Genomic DNA, 19540 nt, shown 5'->3' on the forward strand with positions numbered 1-19540 from the left:
AAGGGGCTATATATATAGCTGGCGACCCGTTGGAGATCTTGATTATGGGTATACCTCCCGGCGAGTCAGCGTCCACTTCCCCATAATTGAGAATCTTAGAAGAGGACGTTGAGGTTGCCTCCTCTGATTAGTTATGTCCGCTCCATTTTTTCTTTTTACTTGTCTCACCTGAAGACTGAAAGAGGTTCTTTTTGCTTCCTTTTCACCCTTATAGTAATCCTAAGGAGGAAATTCTGGACGTCCTAGCGTCATTCTCAATTATTCCAGTTTTTAGTGTGCTCCAACCCCAGTTGATTTGGTTGTTTCTGGCTTGTTTCCAGAATAGCGCATGACCCCTGGCTCGCCTTAGCAGGAGAGGGAAGCTCTCACTACCGCAGCGGCGAGTCAATTCCATAAAGTGCTCGCTATAATATTGGTCGAGTATTTGGAAGCAGTTATAAAGGTTGAATGCTATTACTAAGGCGTGAATGAGGAGTCTCCTTATTTTGAATTTCCCAAACACAATCCTGGGGGTGGTCCGACTATTTGGCAAATGGCGTCCCCATCTTCCTTAGGTACATGCAGCAGAGTGCTAGCAGAGTGCGGGGTAGGGTGGGTCTTGCTCTAATCAGCCCAATAACCCTATCATTGACAAAGTATGGCATTTGAGTTGGTCCTGGGTAGTAGAGCAATCAGTCCCTCACACTTTGTGGGGGGACGCAGGTACCAGCGGCTAACCAGTTACCTGTGCTGAATCTCACCACCTATCAGAATTCAGCTCTACATACCACCACCCCGTTATCAAGCTGGGGCCGCTCGAGAAAGGAAAACAACGCAGCCCCAGAAACCCCCCACACCGGCGAGATTTTTTCATAGGCTCAGAAGTAACTTATCTTATTCCCTGTCGAACAACGCCTTTCTAACTTTCTGACTCACCATTTTACCCAAGCGAGCGCCAACCGAACCCCTATCTATTGGGTCTATACCCATGGCGATGATCTGCCGTGCTTGAAGCCACCTCACGCTGAAATCAAAACACCACCTCACCTCACCACCACAACACATCACCACATCGCCATTCCCACAAGCAGAGTTTTCCTTCCCCCCCATGAGTCGTATAAAAAGGAATATCGCCCCTAGCCGGCGAAAGCAGCGGAGTCAAAGAAAGCAAGTCGATAGCACCGACAGGAAAGATGAAGAAATATACGAGTGCATCGTCGTGCGGTTTGTCACCTCTAGTTTTATTTTTTCTTGATGGGGGGTAAAGTATGGTGGCTGATTCCGCTAGATTTCCTGGCGAGATCGGGGCGCGTGGGGAGGCGCGCGAAGGCGTGAGCACGCCGAAAATGACCGATGGTGTCGCTCAAGCTATGGATTCAGCTGAGCATGTGACGTGCCCGAATGATACGCTCCCTGTGAGGGCGTCTGGGGCGAGAAATACACGCTCGCGGGCTCAGACAAGAGTCTCTGCGCAAGAGTCCGAGAAAAGTGCATTTACTCCCGTCCGCGGGACACGAGCACGGAGATCGGCGTGTGGAAACCGAATACCTAAAGCTCCATACGAGGAGACGAACGGGGTTTTCACCCCCCCGCAGCCAGCCGCTACTCGCAAGGGGAAAGAGCGAGTGGCGGACACTCCAGAGACAAATCCGCCGGCTCGGCGAGGTGACCGGGATACGTCCAATCATGATTCCGCACCAACAGCCGAAACACCAAAGCCGGCCCTCAGGCGGTCCACAAGAAAAATCCCGGTTTCGTACTACCCGCCTGCGGAGACGAAGCGGAGTCTTGCGAGGCCAGCCAAGAGGCCCAGGGCCCAGGTGAGCCGGGATTCGGGGGCTATCATGTTTCGCTCGGAGATAGACTATGACATACCAACGGAGTTTGAGGAGAGTAACGTTCGGGCGGATCTGACGGGTGCGTATCCGTGATTACTCCCGGGGGGTTGTCTTCAAGAGGTAGGGAGAGAAGATGCTGATGAATGAATAGATAGGCCGGCCGTTCCGGTGGGGCGGGGGTGGGGGCTGAGTCGCGGGCTATGAACAATCTGGCCGTTGGGTGCGCTATGATTAATTTTTGGAGTCTATGGTGTAGTGTTTGGGACAGTATGGGTTTATGGAATCCCGGGGGAACCGTTGTTCTGGGGGAGGCAGGAGAGACATTCGCTTGCTTAGGGGAGGGGGTGAGATTTTGTTTGTTCGACGGCTATGAAGTTTGGGCGGGGGCTTGTTTTTCGGAGGTACATTTTATCAGACTTGAGTTTAGGGGGGCGACGGGCCATATATATACGCCTGGGGCGAGATCGCTATCGTAGGTATAGGAGTTCTGGAATATTTACACTGCTAGTTAACGAGAGAGAGAAAGCCACTAGCGTGGGATCGCCTTTGGGAGAGATCCGGCCATTTATGGTGAGAGGGCAAAGGTTATTTATACACAAGTATGGGATCTCTAGAATTGCTATTTAGGTGGCCTAGCTCTTTCAGGCTGGCAGGAGAGGCCGTTTGAAAACCGCAGGAGATATGATAACCCAAAATCTAATTTTCATCACATTGCTGGATAAAACACATAGTTTACTACGAAGACATCCGGCCAAATATGAACTTTGACTTAGATACGCCAACAATGTGACACTGGAGCCCGGTTGATCCACATCGAGGTCGGGAGGCCCCGATTCACGATATGGGACTCGGGTCGGAGCTGCCCCGGGCGTGCAGTGTTTTTTTCTTTGAAATTGAGGGTTCGGGGAGGGGAGGGGCAACTATGTCCAATACCGCAAACCAAATCACCCACTTTGTACCTCGTGTCTACTCCGTGTGATCCGGCGTGAAAAGAGGGTTCGAACTGAGAGGGTACGGCAAATGAAAACCCGAACGAGTCGCAGATATAAAGGAGAGAGCTCGGCAGATGAGCTGCGATTCGCGCGGGCCGTTGGCTACAGTAGTCCTGTCCTTGCTTTCGATCGGCCCCAGGTGCTTAGCTTATCTCAATCAACGCGCCTCTATATCCGGCCCAATCACTTGTCTTTAGCCCATGCCGTTCGGCTGATATTTTTAAGCGCTCATCTCCGACGCGGGTTTTGGCTGTTAACTTATGGATTCGTGATGCTGGATGGTTTGCATTGGGAATCCATTTGAATAGAAGTGGAAGTATTAAGTTAGACTATCTCCCTGTACATTATGACCAGTTCCGGGACTCATTGTCTGTTTCCCCAGCAATAAGGGAGATGTAATTGGCATCGAATGTGCGAAGAGGGCCCTCACAAAAAAGGGCTCCTGGGACTTGCCGATACTCTGGCCTTCACCTATGCCCTTTTATTTTGGCACGGTGGGACTATGATACGAAGTGGATCAATTGAAGGTAGGGCAGCAAGACCGGGTATGGGCTTCTGCCAAGCACTTATCTCTGGATATCTTAGGACCCGTTTGGTTCGCTGTGATTTGAGAACGTGATAGCCGCAATTTGAAATCATGATTTGCAAATTGCGCCTCTGCTAAACACTATTGATTTTCAAATCATGATTTGGGGTTAGCTCTGGGGAGTCGAGTAAAGAAGTAGGGCATATCGACTGCGATTTCCCTAGACTATATGAAACATTCTATCTGGCTCTCATGACATTGTCATGATAAGAATATTATCATAGCCCTTGCCATTTAATAAAGTACCCAAATGGTACAGACGAAACAGTCATTGCCCTAAATCTTCAATTCAGAATTTTAGGGGGGTGTTCGGCAATTATGATTAATTTTGGATTTAAAATCGTGATTTTGTGGTTTGAGATTAGGTCTTTAAACCCTGAAATCATCATTTTTTTTAAATTGCAATTCAAAATCGCGCTTTGCCAAGCACCCCCCCCCCTAACCTGATCATGGTTTGGATTGTGATTTGGGTCACTTAACATGTTATCACGCAATTGTTTTTCTTGGCTCAGAGATGTGAAACAAAAAAACCCGTGTCGCACTGATATAAATTTTATTATCCACCTAACCCTAAATATTTACATAATATATTATCATCTAAATTGTACGATCAAACCCCAAATCAAATCACATGTTCAAATCAAGATTTTGAAGTTGTATCGCCACCCCATGATCTTCAATGCATGATTTGGTTTGCAAATCGCGATTCAAGATCCAAATCGCGTTTGTCAAACACCCCCAGAGATAAAATCTTTTCCCCAAATCTTGATCCAAGATCACGATTTGAGAACGTTACCAAGCAAGGACCTACCTGCTGGGAATTTCCCAGTTTTTTAAAAGTTTATTGTGTTCCCAATAATAATTGCAATTGTGATTCTCTAGGGGATATACGCATTGTAGATACACCTTCCGACCACAATGTAGTAGTCTCTCTGGAATTTAAATATTTACAGCTTTGAAGTATGTATTACCTTTTTCCTGGGCCCACCTTTTCCACCACATTTCGGTTGATTTTGTCTTGAGCGGAACCATGTATGATAGGAAGATGGTCACCTTTACGGGGGTATTTAGGGGCTATTATACCTCCGTAGATATCATACAGAAAATATATGCATGCCAAGAGGTAAATTATGATGATAGTGCACACTCAAACACTTAGGGCAATGCCCTCTTCCACACTCTCATGCGATAGCAACCGCTCATGCCTTTCCAACTGATAGATAGACTACTCGAGTAGACTACTCTATGCCTGACATGGCCACAACATCAGCTGTTGGGATTATTCCATAGGCTAGTACAAGTACTTTCGGAGTGAGACGGCGTAAATCCTAATATGGCAGACTCGAATATGGCCGCACACCGCTCTCATGGGCAGCTGGGTACGGATATGATGGGGTAGTCAAGATGCTTTTAGAACGAGTTGATACAGTATCAATCCCGATACGCCAGACACCACACATTGCTAGATGCCACTCTCGTGGGCGGCTGAGCTCGGGCATGAGGGGGGGTAATAATTATATTCTTTTGGAACGAGAGGATATCAATCCCAATTCGTAAGGCACCCACTATGGCCAGACGCGACTCTTGTGGGCCAGCAGGAGCGAGCGCGAGGGCGTGGTAGGGATGCTCTTGGAATGGAAAGATATTTGTATGCACCGCCACGCCAGACAGCCGGGGACCAAACACCGCCATAGCCCGAATTCTCGAAAGGACATCTTGGTGCTGAGGGGATCTTAGGGGGCCGAAAAAATGACAATCCCAACACTACAGATTAAGGTGGTCCGGTATCTCTCCCACCCTCCTTTGGACATGAAGGCGGGGGTGCGGTAAAGATGCGATTCAAAGGCGATGGGCCTAACACCAACCCCACAAACCTTAACGCCCGACATGCGCTCCGGTTGGCAGACCTGGATGAGCAAGAGGGGGCACAGGGCCTCCAGGACTCTGTTTCCGAGTCCGCAGATAGCAACCTCCCCTCAATCCAACCGCTCACGCTGCCCCTGAGCTTCAGATACCCTCCCGTGAAAACTATCATCCACCCCAACACCCCATCAACCCTCTTGTTTGCTATCGACTGGTATTCTATCATTGCCTCTTTCGTTTGTCTTTTAGCATTTCTCACTTACATCCTTCCTTTTCTTCTAGGCATGCTCCCATTTTATCAGAGATTTCCGAGTCAGTGATTGGTATTGGCAAGGCATCCCTCCTCGGTCTATTTAGATATAAATATAAATTTTGATCCTGTACGGCTGTTTTTTTTTTCTCGTTTGAGCAGGATATTTGTCCATGATACCTTTTCTTGTGTTTTTTTCCCTTCGCGTTTTCCCTATGGCGAAGTCGCGGCTAGACTTAGTCCTAGAATGCAAGGGAGGGAACAACTGTTGTTTGCAGTGAATTCTTTCGATCGTGGATACGACAAATATACGCATTGCAGTGGTATACCAACCTAATAGGAGCAAGTTTTAGAGGAGGATCCGGTAGGGTGGGGGGAGGGTTATGCCCAGAAAGGAGGAGTTAATGGTAGGACAACACTGCTAATCCGGAGGAGAAAAATTTGGTGCAGATGTGTTGAAGACAAGAGAAATACCCGGGGAATTGGAGAGGATATGGGGAGTGCAAGGGCTCCGAAAATCTACTACACAAAGGAGTAGATTTTGTCATCCTTTACTAATGAAATTGGCTCGGAGTAGTAGCTGTTACGTATTTAAGATTATATTCCTCAGTTTGTTCTCAATGTATGCAACTGTACGCAGATTTTTGCCCTCAGTTTGCCGTCATGTGGTATCACTCGGTTTCATGCTGCAGCGGCAGGGTTTCCTATGATATGTGAAACCCTCCTCTCCCTCCCTCCATGTTCCCCTTATTCCCACCTTTGAGTGGCTCTCGAGCTACTGAAACTATTGGAGATTTCGCTGTATCCGGCGATCGAACATATACAGGAGCGAAGGAACAACTAGCCCTCTAATAAACAACAAAAGGTCCAAAAAATCCATCGGGGACAAACGGTCAGGTTTGTTGGAGTCGCCGACACTCACTGTGAACGCGAAAGTTCCCACAGCCTCCAATACCCACAGGACAGGACTATCACCTTCTTGGAAGCTTGAAGGTAAAAGTTTACCGGGTCCTGACATCATATCAAAGCGAGAGGGAGGCACTGACAAGTTGCCAAACTGCATTTGCCACATGGAGAGGAGGTTTTCTAGGGCTCGTGCGAAGCCACTGTCTGGGCTTTTTGTTATTGCAGGTTGGGAAACTCGACTACGGGATACAGGCATATCTGTGCTCCAGTACCGGTCCCTGCCCGAGTGCGGGGGTAATGTGTTGATTCGACAATTGGAGTCAATTTGTGTGTCTGTAGTGGAAAGCTGGGGTGGGGTGAATTTTCTTCTACTTGAGTAGTTGCTGCCTGTTGTGCATGCTTGGGGCAACCTTAACTCCTGATAAGGGAGCTAGGGGTGACTCAATTTTACGTGTCCTGAATTCTTAATGTGGGGTGCGTCACCGTGGCCTTCATTGTCCTGTGTGGCTGTTTGCGCAAGTGCAGTGGGTCACAGTTAGCCTACCGCTTAAATCTTTTTCTCACTTGACTACTTTCTACCATGAACCGTCTACACACCGCCGACCTCACCCCTCTTTACTTCCTATGCTGGAAACACTTGTACTACAAGTATTCCCACCCGACTTGACACCGAGTGCCCTGCCTCTTTCCCCAGAAAACTCTTTCACCTATAAAGCTATCATCACCACACCCGTTTCTGGAGTCTCCCTCCTTGTATCTACCCGTTATCGGGCTCCCTCCGCTCAAAGTCTGGGTTCTCTGTCCATCTATCATACTTGTGGGTATCGCCTTAAAGTTAACCTTCTTTGAGCTAGGCCTAACTCCGTTAAATAGTTCTGGCAAAAGCCTATTTCGTCCTGTTTCACCTGCCAACCCTAAAGGAGAATGGCCAACGAACTCAATCCTCACCACCTGGTTGCCCTGATGAATTTTACAGACACACAGCGGAAGCCCCACTTTCCCAGCAGCGTAAGCACTAAACACAATATCGGGGAGGATTCCATCACCGATGAAACCAAGGCCGATCGCACCTTTTCTCTCCTGGACCGTCTTGCCAAAATAGCTGTCTCCCAGAAGAGATCGGAAGCTGTCGCCATAGCTCTGCAGTTGCACCCACAGGGACGTGAGATTCACCTTACGATTGCAGGGACCGAAGCTGTGAGGGAGGACCTAGTTGAGCATCTTACCAAGGTATGGGGTATGTTACAGGCTCTATCAAAGGAGTATGGGAGGAGCAGCGTGGGGTCAGCTAGCCGTGTGGGTGCGATAAAGCTGCAGATGTTCTGTGAAATATGTGAATTCTCAATTGAAAGGGTTATGAAGCGCAAAGAGAAGTGGTGGGAGGACCTGAGGGGTTTCATAATGCAGATGTGTGATTACCGTGGCGATGATGACCTACAAGAGGGGGTTGAGACAACCTATTTCAAGTTGCGGCTGGGCTCGGGATGGCATTTCGTTTGCTCGGTAAGCTTCATAATAAGGAGGAAAACCCGCCTACCGATAGTGAGTGGGAAAAAATTCGCCCAGACATCATACTGGCCTGCAGTAATCCGCGCCTTCTACTTGCTGACAGTTGCAAGTCCCACTGTGAGGACCTGGCTAAGAAGTTCCCAGGTATGTCCCTTCTACTGGCTGCAGGATTTCATTATTCATGCCATTAACCTAACCTTACATCTGTGCTAGATCACCTTCGCGGAGGCCCTAGGCGGCTTCGGAAGGCGATTGAGAAGCTCATTTTCCCAGCCTGCCATGTGGAATGTCTAGTTGCATACGCAAAATCTCCACACTGGCGGTCGCGCTTACAATACAAATTTTCAGCCTTGGTTGTCCCAGACAAGTCCCATACCATATTACTACCCGTATCGCAGGACCATTGGATGTCCATATTGGAGGCCATCAGCCCTGGGCACAAGGATTCGCATAGCAAGGATGCAAGTCTACTAGTTGAAGCGTTTCACCCAACCGAACTCCTGTGCCCAATCCACTGCGAATGTAAGATCATCCAGCACCTTGAGGCCAAGCACGACAATAAATGGGATTTTGTTCCCCCATTCAGCTACATTGCGGTCTCAAAACCTAGCTGTGCTTCCTGCAAGATCTGGATAGAAGAATTTAATCGGCTAGGTGGGCGACAGTTCTGTGTGGGAGCCTCATGTAGAAGGTGGGACTGGCCTTGGGGTATGCCAACGGTGAAGGGAGAATTATTACAGAAGACGGTAGTAAGTGAATTTTCAAAGCAGTATCGAGCCCGGTGGATTCAAAGATCCATTTCAGGTAGCAGTCGTGTTTTTGGCGAGTGTACTGTGGAAGAGGCTATGCTTGCTTTTGAAGCAGAACTTGAGGCAGAACTACAGAGGAGTGGTTATACCAGGTCCGAGTTTTTTAGACATGGACTTAAAGAAAGCATGGATATGTGGTCAGGAGAGTAGGGAACGGTAATCCATTCAGCCAGTAATAACAGGAGAGATCTAGTTGGTTTTTGGCAGTTCGTTCATTCTAAAATCTTCGCTTTACCCTTGTTCCTTCTACACTAAGTGCTATTTGTTTCCAATTAGTTTTTCGCATTTGTTTCCCACCGAGATTGGAGGAGAATTATGAGTGCTATACAATTTGTGCTTATTTCTAATGCAAATGGGGGAGAGATGTGCATAGATATATGAAGTGGCCTTCTGATCTCTGAAATATTCGCTATATTGCTGTAGGCTTACCGTTACAGTATCGGAATATAACATGGAATGCATTACCCTGAACAAACTTAAAATCTGAGCCGATCTCAATAACAACCACAGCCATCAGTTTTCTGTATTCCTTGATGCGGTGTGTACGAGCACTTCTGTTTTCCTTCGGCGGGGTGAACAGACCGATTTCTGATCCCCTCTATACCGTAAAAACCGAAACAATTGAGAATATAATCACCCCATCAACTGATACCGCGGTTAACTGAATGAGATTCATTGGTTCCTTTTTTCGTTTTCTTTCTTTTGGCCATTGCTTTCTCGCATTCTTTTTCTTCTTTTGTTATGGATCACTCACGAGGCAAGGGGACCGGAGATACCTTGCTGATATTTCCTAGATGTGCATTTGGACGTGCATGGTTGGAGATTGTCCAAGGCAAGGGAGTGAATAGTTATGTTAGTTCTAGGAGGGAATACCAGAGGAACGATAAGTATTAGTTATTCTGGTTTACAGTAGTGGCAGGGACACTATGTGGGGAGGATGCTATCTCTTTTTGTCTATATAAAGTGCCAGTTATCCTTCTAAGTTAAAATTGAAAAGCAAGGATGATACAACGTTCGAGTATCTAAACTATCCACAAATCCTTACTTCCTCATTTTTCCCATCCTTTAGGTTTCCCCGCGGTATCTCAACAGAAATATCATCCCAAACTCTTTCATTTTTCAGTCTAGTGGATGACCAAGCGTTTTTCACATGGGGGTTGTTCTACAGCAATTTATATTTTGCACTTAGAGTACCATCGTTAAACGGGTCTCCCAGTATTCCCAACGGTCCGGGGCCCCGGCAGGGCCCCACGGAGGGACTGCCAAGAGCCCTGGACGGGACGGGACGGCAACTTGCAGTCCACGCCCGTCCTAGAAACCTCGGGACGGCGGTCATGCGGGGGACGGCGGGCCCTGCATTGTGAGACCAATTAGCGTGAGGGATTACAGGGGACCGCCGGGGACTAGCGTGGACTGTGGGGGACTGCCGGGACCTGTGGAGGACGGCAGGTAATTGCGAGTGACTGTGGGTGACGGCAGGTGACTGCAGGCGACGGCGGGTGATTGCAGATGACGGCGGGTGATTGCAGATGACTACAGGTGACTGCAGATGACGGTGGGGGACTATCGGGAATTATCTGGGAATCCTATCGAAGGGATTTCCTTACGCCCTCCTGAATTCGATACAGAAATTTATCAAATTATATTCAGAGATAGAGCAAGCTATTCAGTAGAGATAAATAAGTATAGAATTTGCCCGATTCGTTGGGGCAGGAAAGAATATCAAACCCATACCAGATACCGAAATCTCCTACTCACAATTCTTGTGTTTCTATAATTCTTCTCCATAATCTCTTTGAACCAATACCAAGATGAATATGTTGAATGCGCAATTTGAGTTAACATCACAAGAAACCATATGGGATTTGAAAATGGACCCAGTTACTGGTCTTGCCAATGCCAAGTTCCTGAATGCCATTTCAGCCGATGATAGTCCTGGTGGAAATACCGGTAGCCATGGTACTAGTCCCGGAAGTGCTCTAAGTAGTGCTCCAAGTGGGCTTTTAACACCCACAATTGGTAGTACGGCCGGTGAAGTCGGATATGGCACCCAATCGGAACAGAGAATTTATGAGAGAAGACGGAAGATAAGAAAGAGTTGGGTCTATTTTCCTGAAAATGGTTCGGAGTATACAACCTCCAATAGAACAACTCAGTGGTATTGTGTTCGATGTAGGTTTCCCCACTCTACTCTTATCACCTTCTCGTACTCGGATTTTAGCTTGAAGGATATCAAGGACTATGTCTTGCATTGCGTGTCACTAAAAATACTAATTCCATGTAAATTGAACCTAGGTCCATCAAAGGACGCAGCAGTAACATTTTCTGACTCTTCAACTAAGAATATGATTGACCACCTCCGTGAGGTACATAAGGTTGGACATGATAGCCCGATTGCACTGGAACATGGTCATGTTTTTATTGAAACTGCCTTTGGTAAAACGCGTGCACAAGTTACTTTTAACAGGGATCTGTTTCGGGACTTGCTTCTTCGCTGGATTGTGGAAAATCATATAAGTTTCCGGCAGGTAGAGCAGAGTTCATTTTGAGTTCTATTGAGATACTTAGTAGCATGTGTAAGTAAATATTTTTCTAATTGTTACGGCCATATGAGGAAACAAGGAAATTGCTTGGTTGAGGACTTGGAGCAAGAACTCTGTATCTGCTGACTGTAACCGGTACGGGTACTCGGTTATTGGTTTTGTTTTATGTTTTGTTTTAAGTATTGCTTTGATACTTGGTCTGTTTTAAGTATCGTTTGATACTTGGTTTTGTTTTATGTTTTGTAGGCCTTGGTCTCATGGAGAATGGCGTCCTTTCGTTCTGCTCTTGCAATTATTACTGCAATATCATCGCTGTCTTCCTCGAGTGGTTCTACTTCTCGCCGGAGTGTAGGGTGTATGGTGTCATAGAATCATTGCTTCAGGATGTATTTGGAGATACTTCCTCTCTCCATTCGGTCCTTATACATTATTAGGTCCGTAGCCACATCGGTGATTCGCTTGACATGCGTTCCGTTAACTTGCTGGAGCTGGTTGAATTTGTTGTATAGGAGGTCGTTGGTTATAGAGGATTGGAATCGTCCTTTCAGGTAATCGAGAACTGTAGTTCCTCTTAATCTTACGTTCCCGCCGTATTCCTTATAGCATTGGTGGTATGCGTCGGTTGCCTTTCCTTCGCAGAATGATCCAATGATAAGTCCGGTTGTAGGGTCTTCCACATCTTTTCCTTGTAAGAGTAGGAAGTGTGAGAGTTCTGTTGTCCATCATTCAAAAGCTTCAGGTTTGAGGTCTTTTCCTTCTCCTGTGAACTTCGCTGGGAGGTGGAGTTTAAACTTAGGGGGTTCAAATGCTGCGGGTACCTCCTCTTCTTCAGGCCTAGCCCGAGATTTTCCTCCTCCTCCAGAAGGCCCTCCTCCTGTGCTAGCCATATCTGATTCGCTACTGGATTCGGGGTTGATTAGAGGTTCAAAGGAAGGCTTCTTTGCTGGAGTAGAAGGGAATTCTCCTGGAGGTTGTATGTCTTCCGTGTTTGCAGGATCGCCCAGCTCTTTAGCAGAGCGCCAGGGTTGTTTCTTTCTTGTAAGATCTTGCCGTGGGATTTGCTTCCCACTCCTGGTTGTCAAAGACTCTATCTTGGGTTTGAGATGAAGCCGAATGTGCTGTGATTCTGCCGCTTCTCTCCGCTAGCATTCTGGTGGATATCGATAGGTTGATCAGGCCTAAATCCGTGGACAGGTTTTTAACCACTTACTGAGGTTAAAAAAATGTAAAGTGTTCGCAGGGTGCTAATCACGTTATTGGTAATAGATACGATAGTTGGCAGGTGGCCTGCTCTTCCAGAGAGGAGGCCAGAGCTGAGAACTAAAGGAGGCTTCGAGGATGTACTGGGGAACAAAGAAGTAACCGTTCAACCAAGTATATTGAAATACTGTCTGTCGAAGTCTGCCTTTTCTATCGTAGAAATAGGCAGTCTTTAAATACACAAATCTGTTCATGTCCAGTATGAACGAAACTAATCAAAGGTATCAATCGATACACTTTGGTAAAACTCCTTAAGTATCAAAGCGATACTTAAAACAAAATATAAAACAAAACCAAGTATCAAACAATACTTAAAACAAACCAAGTATCAAAGCGATACTTAAAATAAAACATAAAACAAAACCAAGTATCAAACGATACTTAAAACAGACCAAGTATCAAAGCGATACTTAAAACAAAACATAAAACAAAACCAATAACCGAGTACCCATACCGGTTACACTGACTCTGATTTTTTAGAATGCTACTTATACTGAAATGCCTCAAGCACTCCTGAGTTCCGGTACGACAATTAAAAATTGGATTTTAGATCAATTCCACCATAGTCAACAAGATCTCAACCGATTATTTAAGTACTCTAAAAGCAAAATCCACTTTACATTCGATATATGGACATCACCCTAACTATCGTGCATTTCTTGGTGTTGTTGCTTACTGGCTAGATCTGAACTACAAGCTACAAAGTACTGTAATTAGGATGTGTAGATTTCATGGCCAGCATACTGGAGAGAACCAAGCTAACAGTTTCTTTAATATCATTCAATCTTATGATATTATAGAGAAGATCAGTTACTTTACTTTGGATAATGCGAGTAACAATGGAACCGCAATGCAGTTTATTTCACAAAGATTAACAGAGATGGACTCGGATTTGGCTTTTGATCCTATTGAGTGCTGGCTATGCTGCTTTGGCCACCTAATCAATCTTGTGGTAAAGGGCTTTTTGTGGAGTACCGATGTGGTGGCTTTTAAAAGTGAGATTATATCATATCAACAGTGAGAATGGGAGGTAGAAGAATTGGAGACATGGCAGCGCAAGGGGTGTCATGAATGTGGCTTGGTATAAAAAAAGTTTTCACGTGACACATGGATATGAGTCACAGGCATGTTATTGTTTCACACATATGACTCATTCAAGTCATATGATTTGTTATGTGTGGGATTTGTGATACTTTTGCAATTGGCTCAAATATGAGTCATGGGACGTGCGCTTGGTGAATGTGCCTTGCGAGTGTGCCTTGCTGATATGCCTTGCGGATATGATTTATGTTTCACACATGACCTTATTATGAGGTCATGGGTTTCATGCATATGACTCAGTCGAGTTATATGACTTATTTATTGCATTATGATTGGTTTATGAGTTTTGCACATGACCTTATTATGAGGTCATGGATTTTGAGCATGTGACAATCTTGGTCACATGATTAGTTTGTTATGATTTGATTTCGCACATGTGACCACTTTGGGTCACATGACTACAGGCGGGAAGAACACAATATAAGGAGGCCAATACGGCCGAAGAGGATAGGTTCTTTACGCTTTGTTCTAAGTACTTTTCCTATTTATTACTTTAACGAATATAAAATACCTTTACGATCTTTATCTCTATTACAACATTATCGTTACACCAAGGAAAGTTCTTTACGAAGAAGAGTTAGAGAAAGCTTACAATAGGTGTTCCTGATAGAAGATAAAGGTTTTGTACTATCGGTAACGTACGCAGAGGCCTAGTGCTATCATAAGACTAAGGAAAGAAACAGAAGAAAAGAAGTATCCTTCCGCATAGCCAAGAACTAACTATCCAAGGAGGGATCATTACATTACAAAATGTCACCGAGTATGATGCCAAACGATACAAGACAGCATCCTTCAACTCAGACAGGGAAGGAGATATCAACATCGACGATCAAAACCTTAATCTATGAGGATTCAGCGACACCCTAGATCACATTTCAGCAGAGTCCTCGAGAGCATCAAGCCCAGTAACCCCAGAGAAAGGATCACCAGTCGATAGCTTTCCCGCAGGAACTCTATGACCTGAGAGAATGTCTGTAACGTGTTCACAGGGTGCTAATCACGTTATCGGTAATAGATATGATAGTTGGCAGGTGGCCTGCTCTTCCAGAGAGGAGGCGAGAGCTGAGAACTAAAGGAGGCTTCGAGGGTGTACTGGGGAACAAAGAAGTAACCGTTCAACCAAGTATATTGAAATACTGTCTGTCGGAGTCTGCCTTTTCTATCGTAGAAATAGGCGGCCTTTAAATACACAAATCTGTTCATGTCTAGCTTGAACGAAACTAATCAAAGGTATCAATTGATACACTTTGGTGAAACTAATTAAGTATCAAAGCAATACATAAAACAAAACATAAAACAAAACCAAGTATCAAACGATACTTAAAACAAACCAAGTATCAAACGATACTTAAAACAAACCAAGTATCAACGCGATACTTAAAACAAAACATAAAACAAAGCCAAGTATCAAACGATACTTAAAACAAACCAAGTATCAAATGATACTTAAAACAAACCAAGTATCAAAGCGATACTTAAAACAAAACATAAAACAAAACCAATAACCGAGTACCCATACCGGTTACATTCCCCAAAACAAAACAACTGTTTAAATAAAAAAAACCTAATAATCATCAAAAGCGGATTCCGAGAAACTCATGGCTTCTGTTTCTGCTAAAAACTCTTCATCATAAGTATCACACCAGGGGCAAGAAGAAATCCTAAGAAAACATTTAGACTCAAAGAAAGGTAAATCACAGTAGTCACGAATACCAGATTCGCGCTGTATATCAACCCAAGCATGATCGCAAGCAGGACAGTAGTCTATCCAGAGGATTTCGAAGTAGTCTTCAAGTTGGATAATATCGCGGTTCAACAACAGTCCAACAATCTGTTGTCGCAGTCTCACATTGAGTTTCACATAGTTTGACATCGTTATGGTATTCGGATGGTGATCGGGATCAGATAAGGCTGTCGAGAACCTGTTCCATAGCCTGATTTTCATCATCGCTACTTTCGAATTCCGATTCAAAGTATGGTGCCCAAAATCCATCTCTAGCTTCGAGTTCTGCATGCCATCGCTCAGTTTCTGGCATCGTGGGTGTCCAGCACATGGTGATGTAATTGATAGTTGGGGGGAGGGATTCGTTTGGCATATTGTCTTTCCACCATTCGTTCACCATATCCATAGCGTACTCGAGTCCTTCTAGTGGTTCCCAGCTGTTTTCACTCGTTGGATATCCTTTCCATTTGACTAGAAACTGATCATTTCCATGCCAAAGGTGGTGGTCTCAGATTTCTTCAACTTCCCATTCATCTTTCTTATCGATGATGATAGGTGCAGGTCGAGAGTGGGATCTTCCAGGGAACTTAGAGTCATCATTTGGATGGAATCGCTTGACAGCTGAGGTGTGGAAAACTGCAGTATTGCGGCGATACATGCGTCTATCTATCTGGACAGTGTAGTTTTCTGTATGCTCGTCAAAAGATAAGATTTTGAAAGGTCCTCGCCATCGGGGTTGTAATTTCTTGCTGCGTCCAACATTGGTAATGAACATGTTTCCATGTACTATGAGCATATCAACTAGTGGGATAGGGACATGTTTGCCTCGTCGCTTCTGAGCAGTGGTGGTACTTCGGAATTGGGCAGCTTTAACAGCTTGGAAGGCATCATTCCGAATTGCTTGATGGTGGTTGAGGTGGTCATCGGAGGCAGGGACTGAGGAGTTCTTGAATAGGGTTGTAGGTAGGAGAGAATATTGGCGGCTGAAGATTGCCTTGTATGGAGACATTCCCAAGGTGTCTGAAAATCCGGCATTGATATATGCAGCTAGCTCAACAAGGGCTAGTTCCCAGTTAGTTTGTCGTTCATTGATCATGTTCCTAATTCCGGTCTTAACTTCGCGGATTTTTCGTTCTGCTTGGCCATTAGTCTCATGGTGTCCAGGGGCAGCCATAATGTGGTTGATTCTGAGGGAGGTCAAGGTTTGCTTCCAGAATCTGGCGGTGAACTGGAGATCAGCATCACTGACAATAGATAAGGGGTACCCATGGGGGGTAAATAGGTGTCTTTGGAGGTTATTCCAGGTGTCTTTGGAGGAATCGGTAACCTTTATTGGTATGAGCCATGTGTATCCAGAGAATCGATCCACAGCTACCAAGATGGTATCATATCCTGCCAACTTGTTGAAAGGTCCGGCGAAATCGATGGCGTAGGAATCGAATATTTCACATGGTAGTTGGAGGGTCTGCACTTTCCCTTCAGGTAGTTGTGTTCGCTCCTTATTTGCCTGGCAGAGTTCACATTTCTTGACAAAATTGCGGAAGTCCTTTCGCATTTCAGGCCAGTAAACATATTCTGAGGCATATTGGAGGTTGCGGTCTGCACTATGGTGTCCTTTGTTGTGGATTTCGGTGATGACATATTCCCTAATAGTCATTCCATTGAACATATAGCCTTTTGGGATGTATAGGCAATGTTCACCATAACAGGTGCTGGTATAGACCATTCCGTTAGATATGTTGTAGGGGGCAAGATCTCCATGACTGGAGCTATTCATGGCTTTGAAGTAAATCGGGTCATGGGGATATCCTGCTATCATTTGGCTTCGAAAAGAGGAGGTTAATTCTTCTGTGGTTGATCTAACATCCTGTTCATCCTCAATCAGGGATCCTGTTATTGGTTCGATAGGGGCATCATCCTCCTCAAAGGTTTCATAGAGTTGTCAGTGGTGCTTGGGAATAGTAGGGGGTATGACCGAGACAATGGTTTCATTGTTGTATACTCGTAAGGGTCCACCATATAGTGGTTGTAAATCGATTATGGGAGGAGAGGATGGCGGGGCTGATGGTAGGGGGTGTAAATAGGATATTGCATCCACGTAGGCTGCTGCTTGTTCGAGTTCTTCAAGACCTTGGTATCATGTTGGAACAGGATTAAGGGTATGAGGAGGTTGGGTCGATTCATCTTCATGGATCATCTCTTCTGCTCCTTCTGCGGTGTCGAAGCTGGTGTTTTTGGAATCATCAGCAGGCATATAGTACAGTCGCTGGTATCTGTTACCGAACTTAATTTCAGTCTGGTGAAAAGGGCAGGTGTCGTGATGACAGTGAGACCAGTGGAGTCTGTTTTGTTCAAGCTCGTGAGGAGAGGTGCTGCGGAGCGTGCAATTGTCTTTCCATTCTTCATCAATGTCCTTTCCTGTTTCAGTTCTGGCAGCTCTGTACATGGTGTAAGAGAAAGGATTGGAGGGAGTGGCAGAGCTGGCGGTAGCCATCCATGGTTCTTGTTCATAGGAGGTGTCGTCAGGGCTGTCTTCGCTTTGTCTTGTGTGGTCATGAACAAGAGGAGGATCTGCGAGGTCTTGATTCTCATATAGGCGGGAGAGAGCATCAGCTAAATAGTTCGTTCTTCAAGGGGTATAGATGATTTTTGCATCGTATTTGCTGATTTCGCCTATCCATCTTGTTCTTCTCCTTCCAGCTATTCTTTCCGTTTTAAGATTAGTAAGAGGTTGGTGGTCGGTACCAATAGTGAAGGTATTGCCCATTAGGATGTGGTTGAAAGCGGCGAGAGTATCAATCACAGCAAGGGCTTCCTTGTCTGTTGTTCCATAGTTCATTTGTGAGTTAGTGAACTTCCTGCTGTGTAATGCCGCTGGTCTTGCCGTTTCATGGGAGGCCGCTTGCACAACCCATGCTCCAACTCCAATATCCGATGCATTAGTAATTAGCCATATCGGTTCTGGTTTACTATAGTCGATAGGTCAAATAACGTTGGCGTTTTTAATCAACTCCTTGATGTTGGTAAAGGCCTGGTCATGAGTGTGGGTCCAGGCAAATTCTGCATTGCCGGTAAGGTCTGTGAGTAGCACTGTTATAGTGGCGTGGTGTGGTAGGAACTGGGAAATATAGTTGACTAGTGCTAGGAATCGCATGAGTTCTTTTTGATTCTGGGGTGTCATCCATTCCGTTAAACAGGATATTTTTCCAGGGGCTGCATGTATTCCTTCATCATCTATAACATGTCCTAGGATATCGAGTTTATCGGCAAACAGGATTGATTTGTTTCTGCTAGCGTAGAATTTAGCTTCCCTAAGTTTGGTGCAAACCAAACCTATGTGTTAGGCATGTTCTATTTTGGTGTTCGAGAAGATGAGTATATCATCAGTGTAGACCCAAACAAAATGGTGCAGGTATTCGCTCAAGAGGTTTTCCACAATTTGCATAAAGGTGGCGGGCGCATTCATATCACCTTGTAACATGACTTGGCTAATGCAACTTCAGAAGGGTGTTTTGAAACTGTTGTAGCATTGGCTTTCTGGATCTAACCTTGTTTGGAAGTAGGCATCGCTTAGGTCAATCTTACTTCAGAATCTAGCCCGTCCAACTGCATTTAGGATCTGGATTTGGTTTGGGATGGCGGAGCTGTCCATAACCGTGTTTTCGTTCCGTAGCTTGAGGTCAACCAAGGTGCGGATTCTTTTGCCATCTGCTTTGGGTTGAACAAACATAGGAGTGGCGCCAGGGGCTTCTACCCGGTAGATGACTCCTCTTCTTTATTGTTGGTTGATCCAATCACAAAGTGGGCTTTTGTATGCGTCAGGAATAGAGTAGGTGGGTTGGTTCTTGAGATTAGAGGGGTCTCGGAGGTGAATGTGGTGGTTCACCTCTCTCATAGGCGGTAGTTCTGTGGGTATTTGATAAGGGAAAACATCAGAGTATTCATCCAATAGTCATAGGACAGTTGCTTTACAGACTGCGGCTCAGTACTCTCCGCTTGTTGGCTTGCATGAGACTCTGACCTTCTGATCTGGGAAATCGATGGTTGATTCCCCACACCTGATTATTGCTTTGTGGCGGTTCAGGAATGGCATACCTATTAGGGCATCGTATTTGGCTAAATTTCCAACCAGCATTTCCTGGGGGGGTAGGACTGCAGAACCAAGTCGAATAGTCGCACTA

General features: G+C 45.5%; 1 protein-coding gene; it reads left to right on the plus strand.

Annotated features, from left to right (window-relative positions):
• The first annotated feature begins 781 nt into the window (after window positions 1-781).
• GSTUM_00009287001 (uncharacterized protein) lies at window positions 782-2336 on the plus strand. XM_002840603.2 has 3 exons: window positions 782-1203; window positions 1268-1896; window positions 1969-2336. The coding sequence occupies exons 1-3, from the start codon at window positions 1088-1090 to the stop codon at window positions 2019-2021; spliced, it is 798 nt and encodes a 265-aa protein (XP_002840649.1). The 5' UTR covers window positions 782-1087; the 3' UTR covers window positions 2022-2336.
• The last annotated feature ends 17204 nt before the right edge of the window (window positions 2337-19540 follow it).

The sequence above is a fragment of the Tuber melanosporum genome (assembly GCF_000151645.1).
Source record: "Tuber melanosporum whole genome shotgun sequence assembly, scaffold_55, strain Mel28".
In the NCBI taxonomy this organism is placed as follows: Eukaryota; Fungi; Ascomycota; class Pezizomycetes; order Pezizales; family Tuberaceae; genus Tuber; species Tuber melanosporum.

Coding starts and splice junctions, on each gene's coding strand:
- GSTUM_00009287001 (XM_002840603.2), top strand. CDS start 1,088: ATGAGTCGTATAAAAAGGAATATCGCCCCTAGCCGGCGAAAGCAGCGG. Junction 1,204..1,267: donor TACGAGTGCATCGTCGTGCG/GTTTGTCACCTC, acceptor TGATTCCGCTAG/ATTTCCTGGCGAGATCGGGG. Junction 1,897..1,968: donor CGTTCGGGCGGATCTGACGG/GTGCGTATCCGT, acceptor ATGAATGAATAG/ATAGGCCGGCCGTTCCGGTG.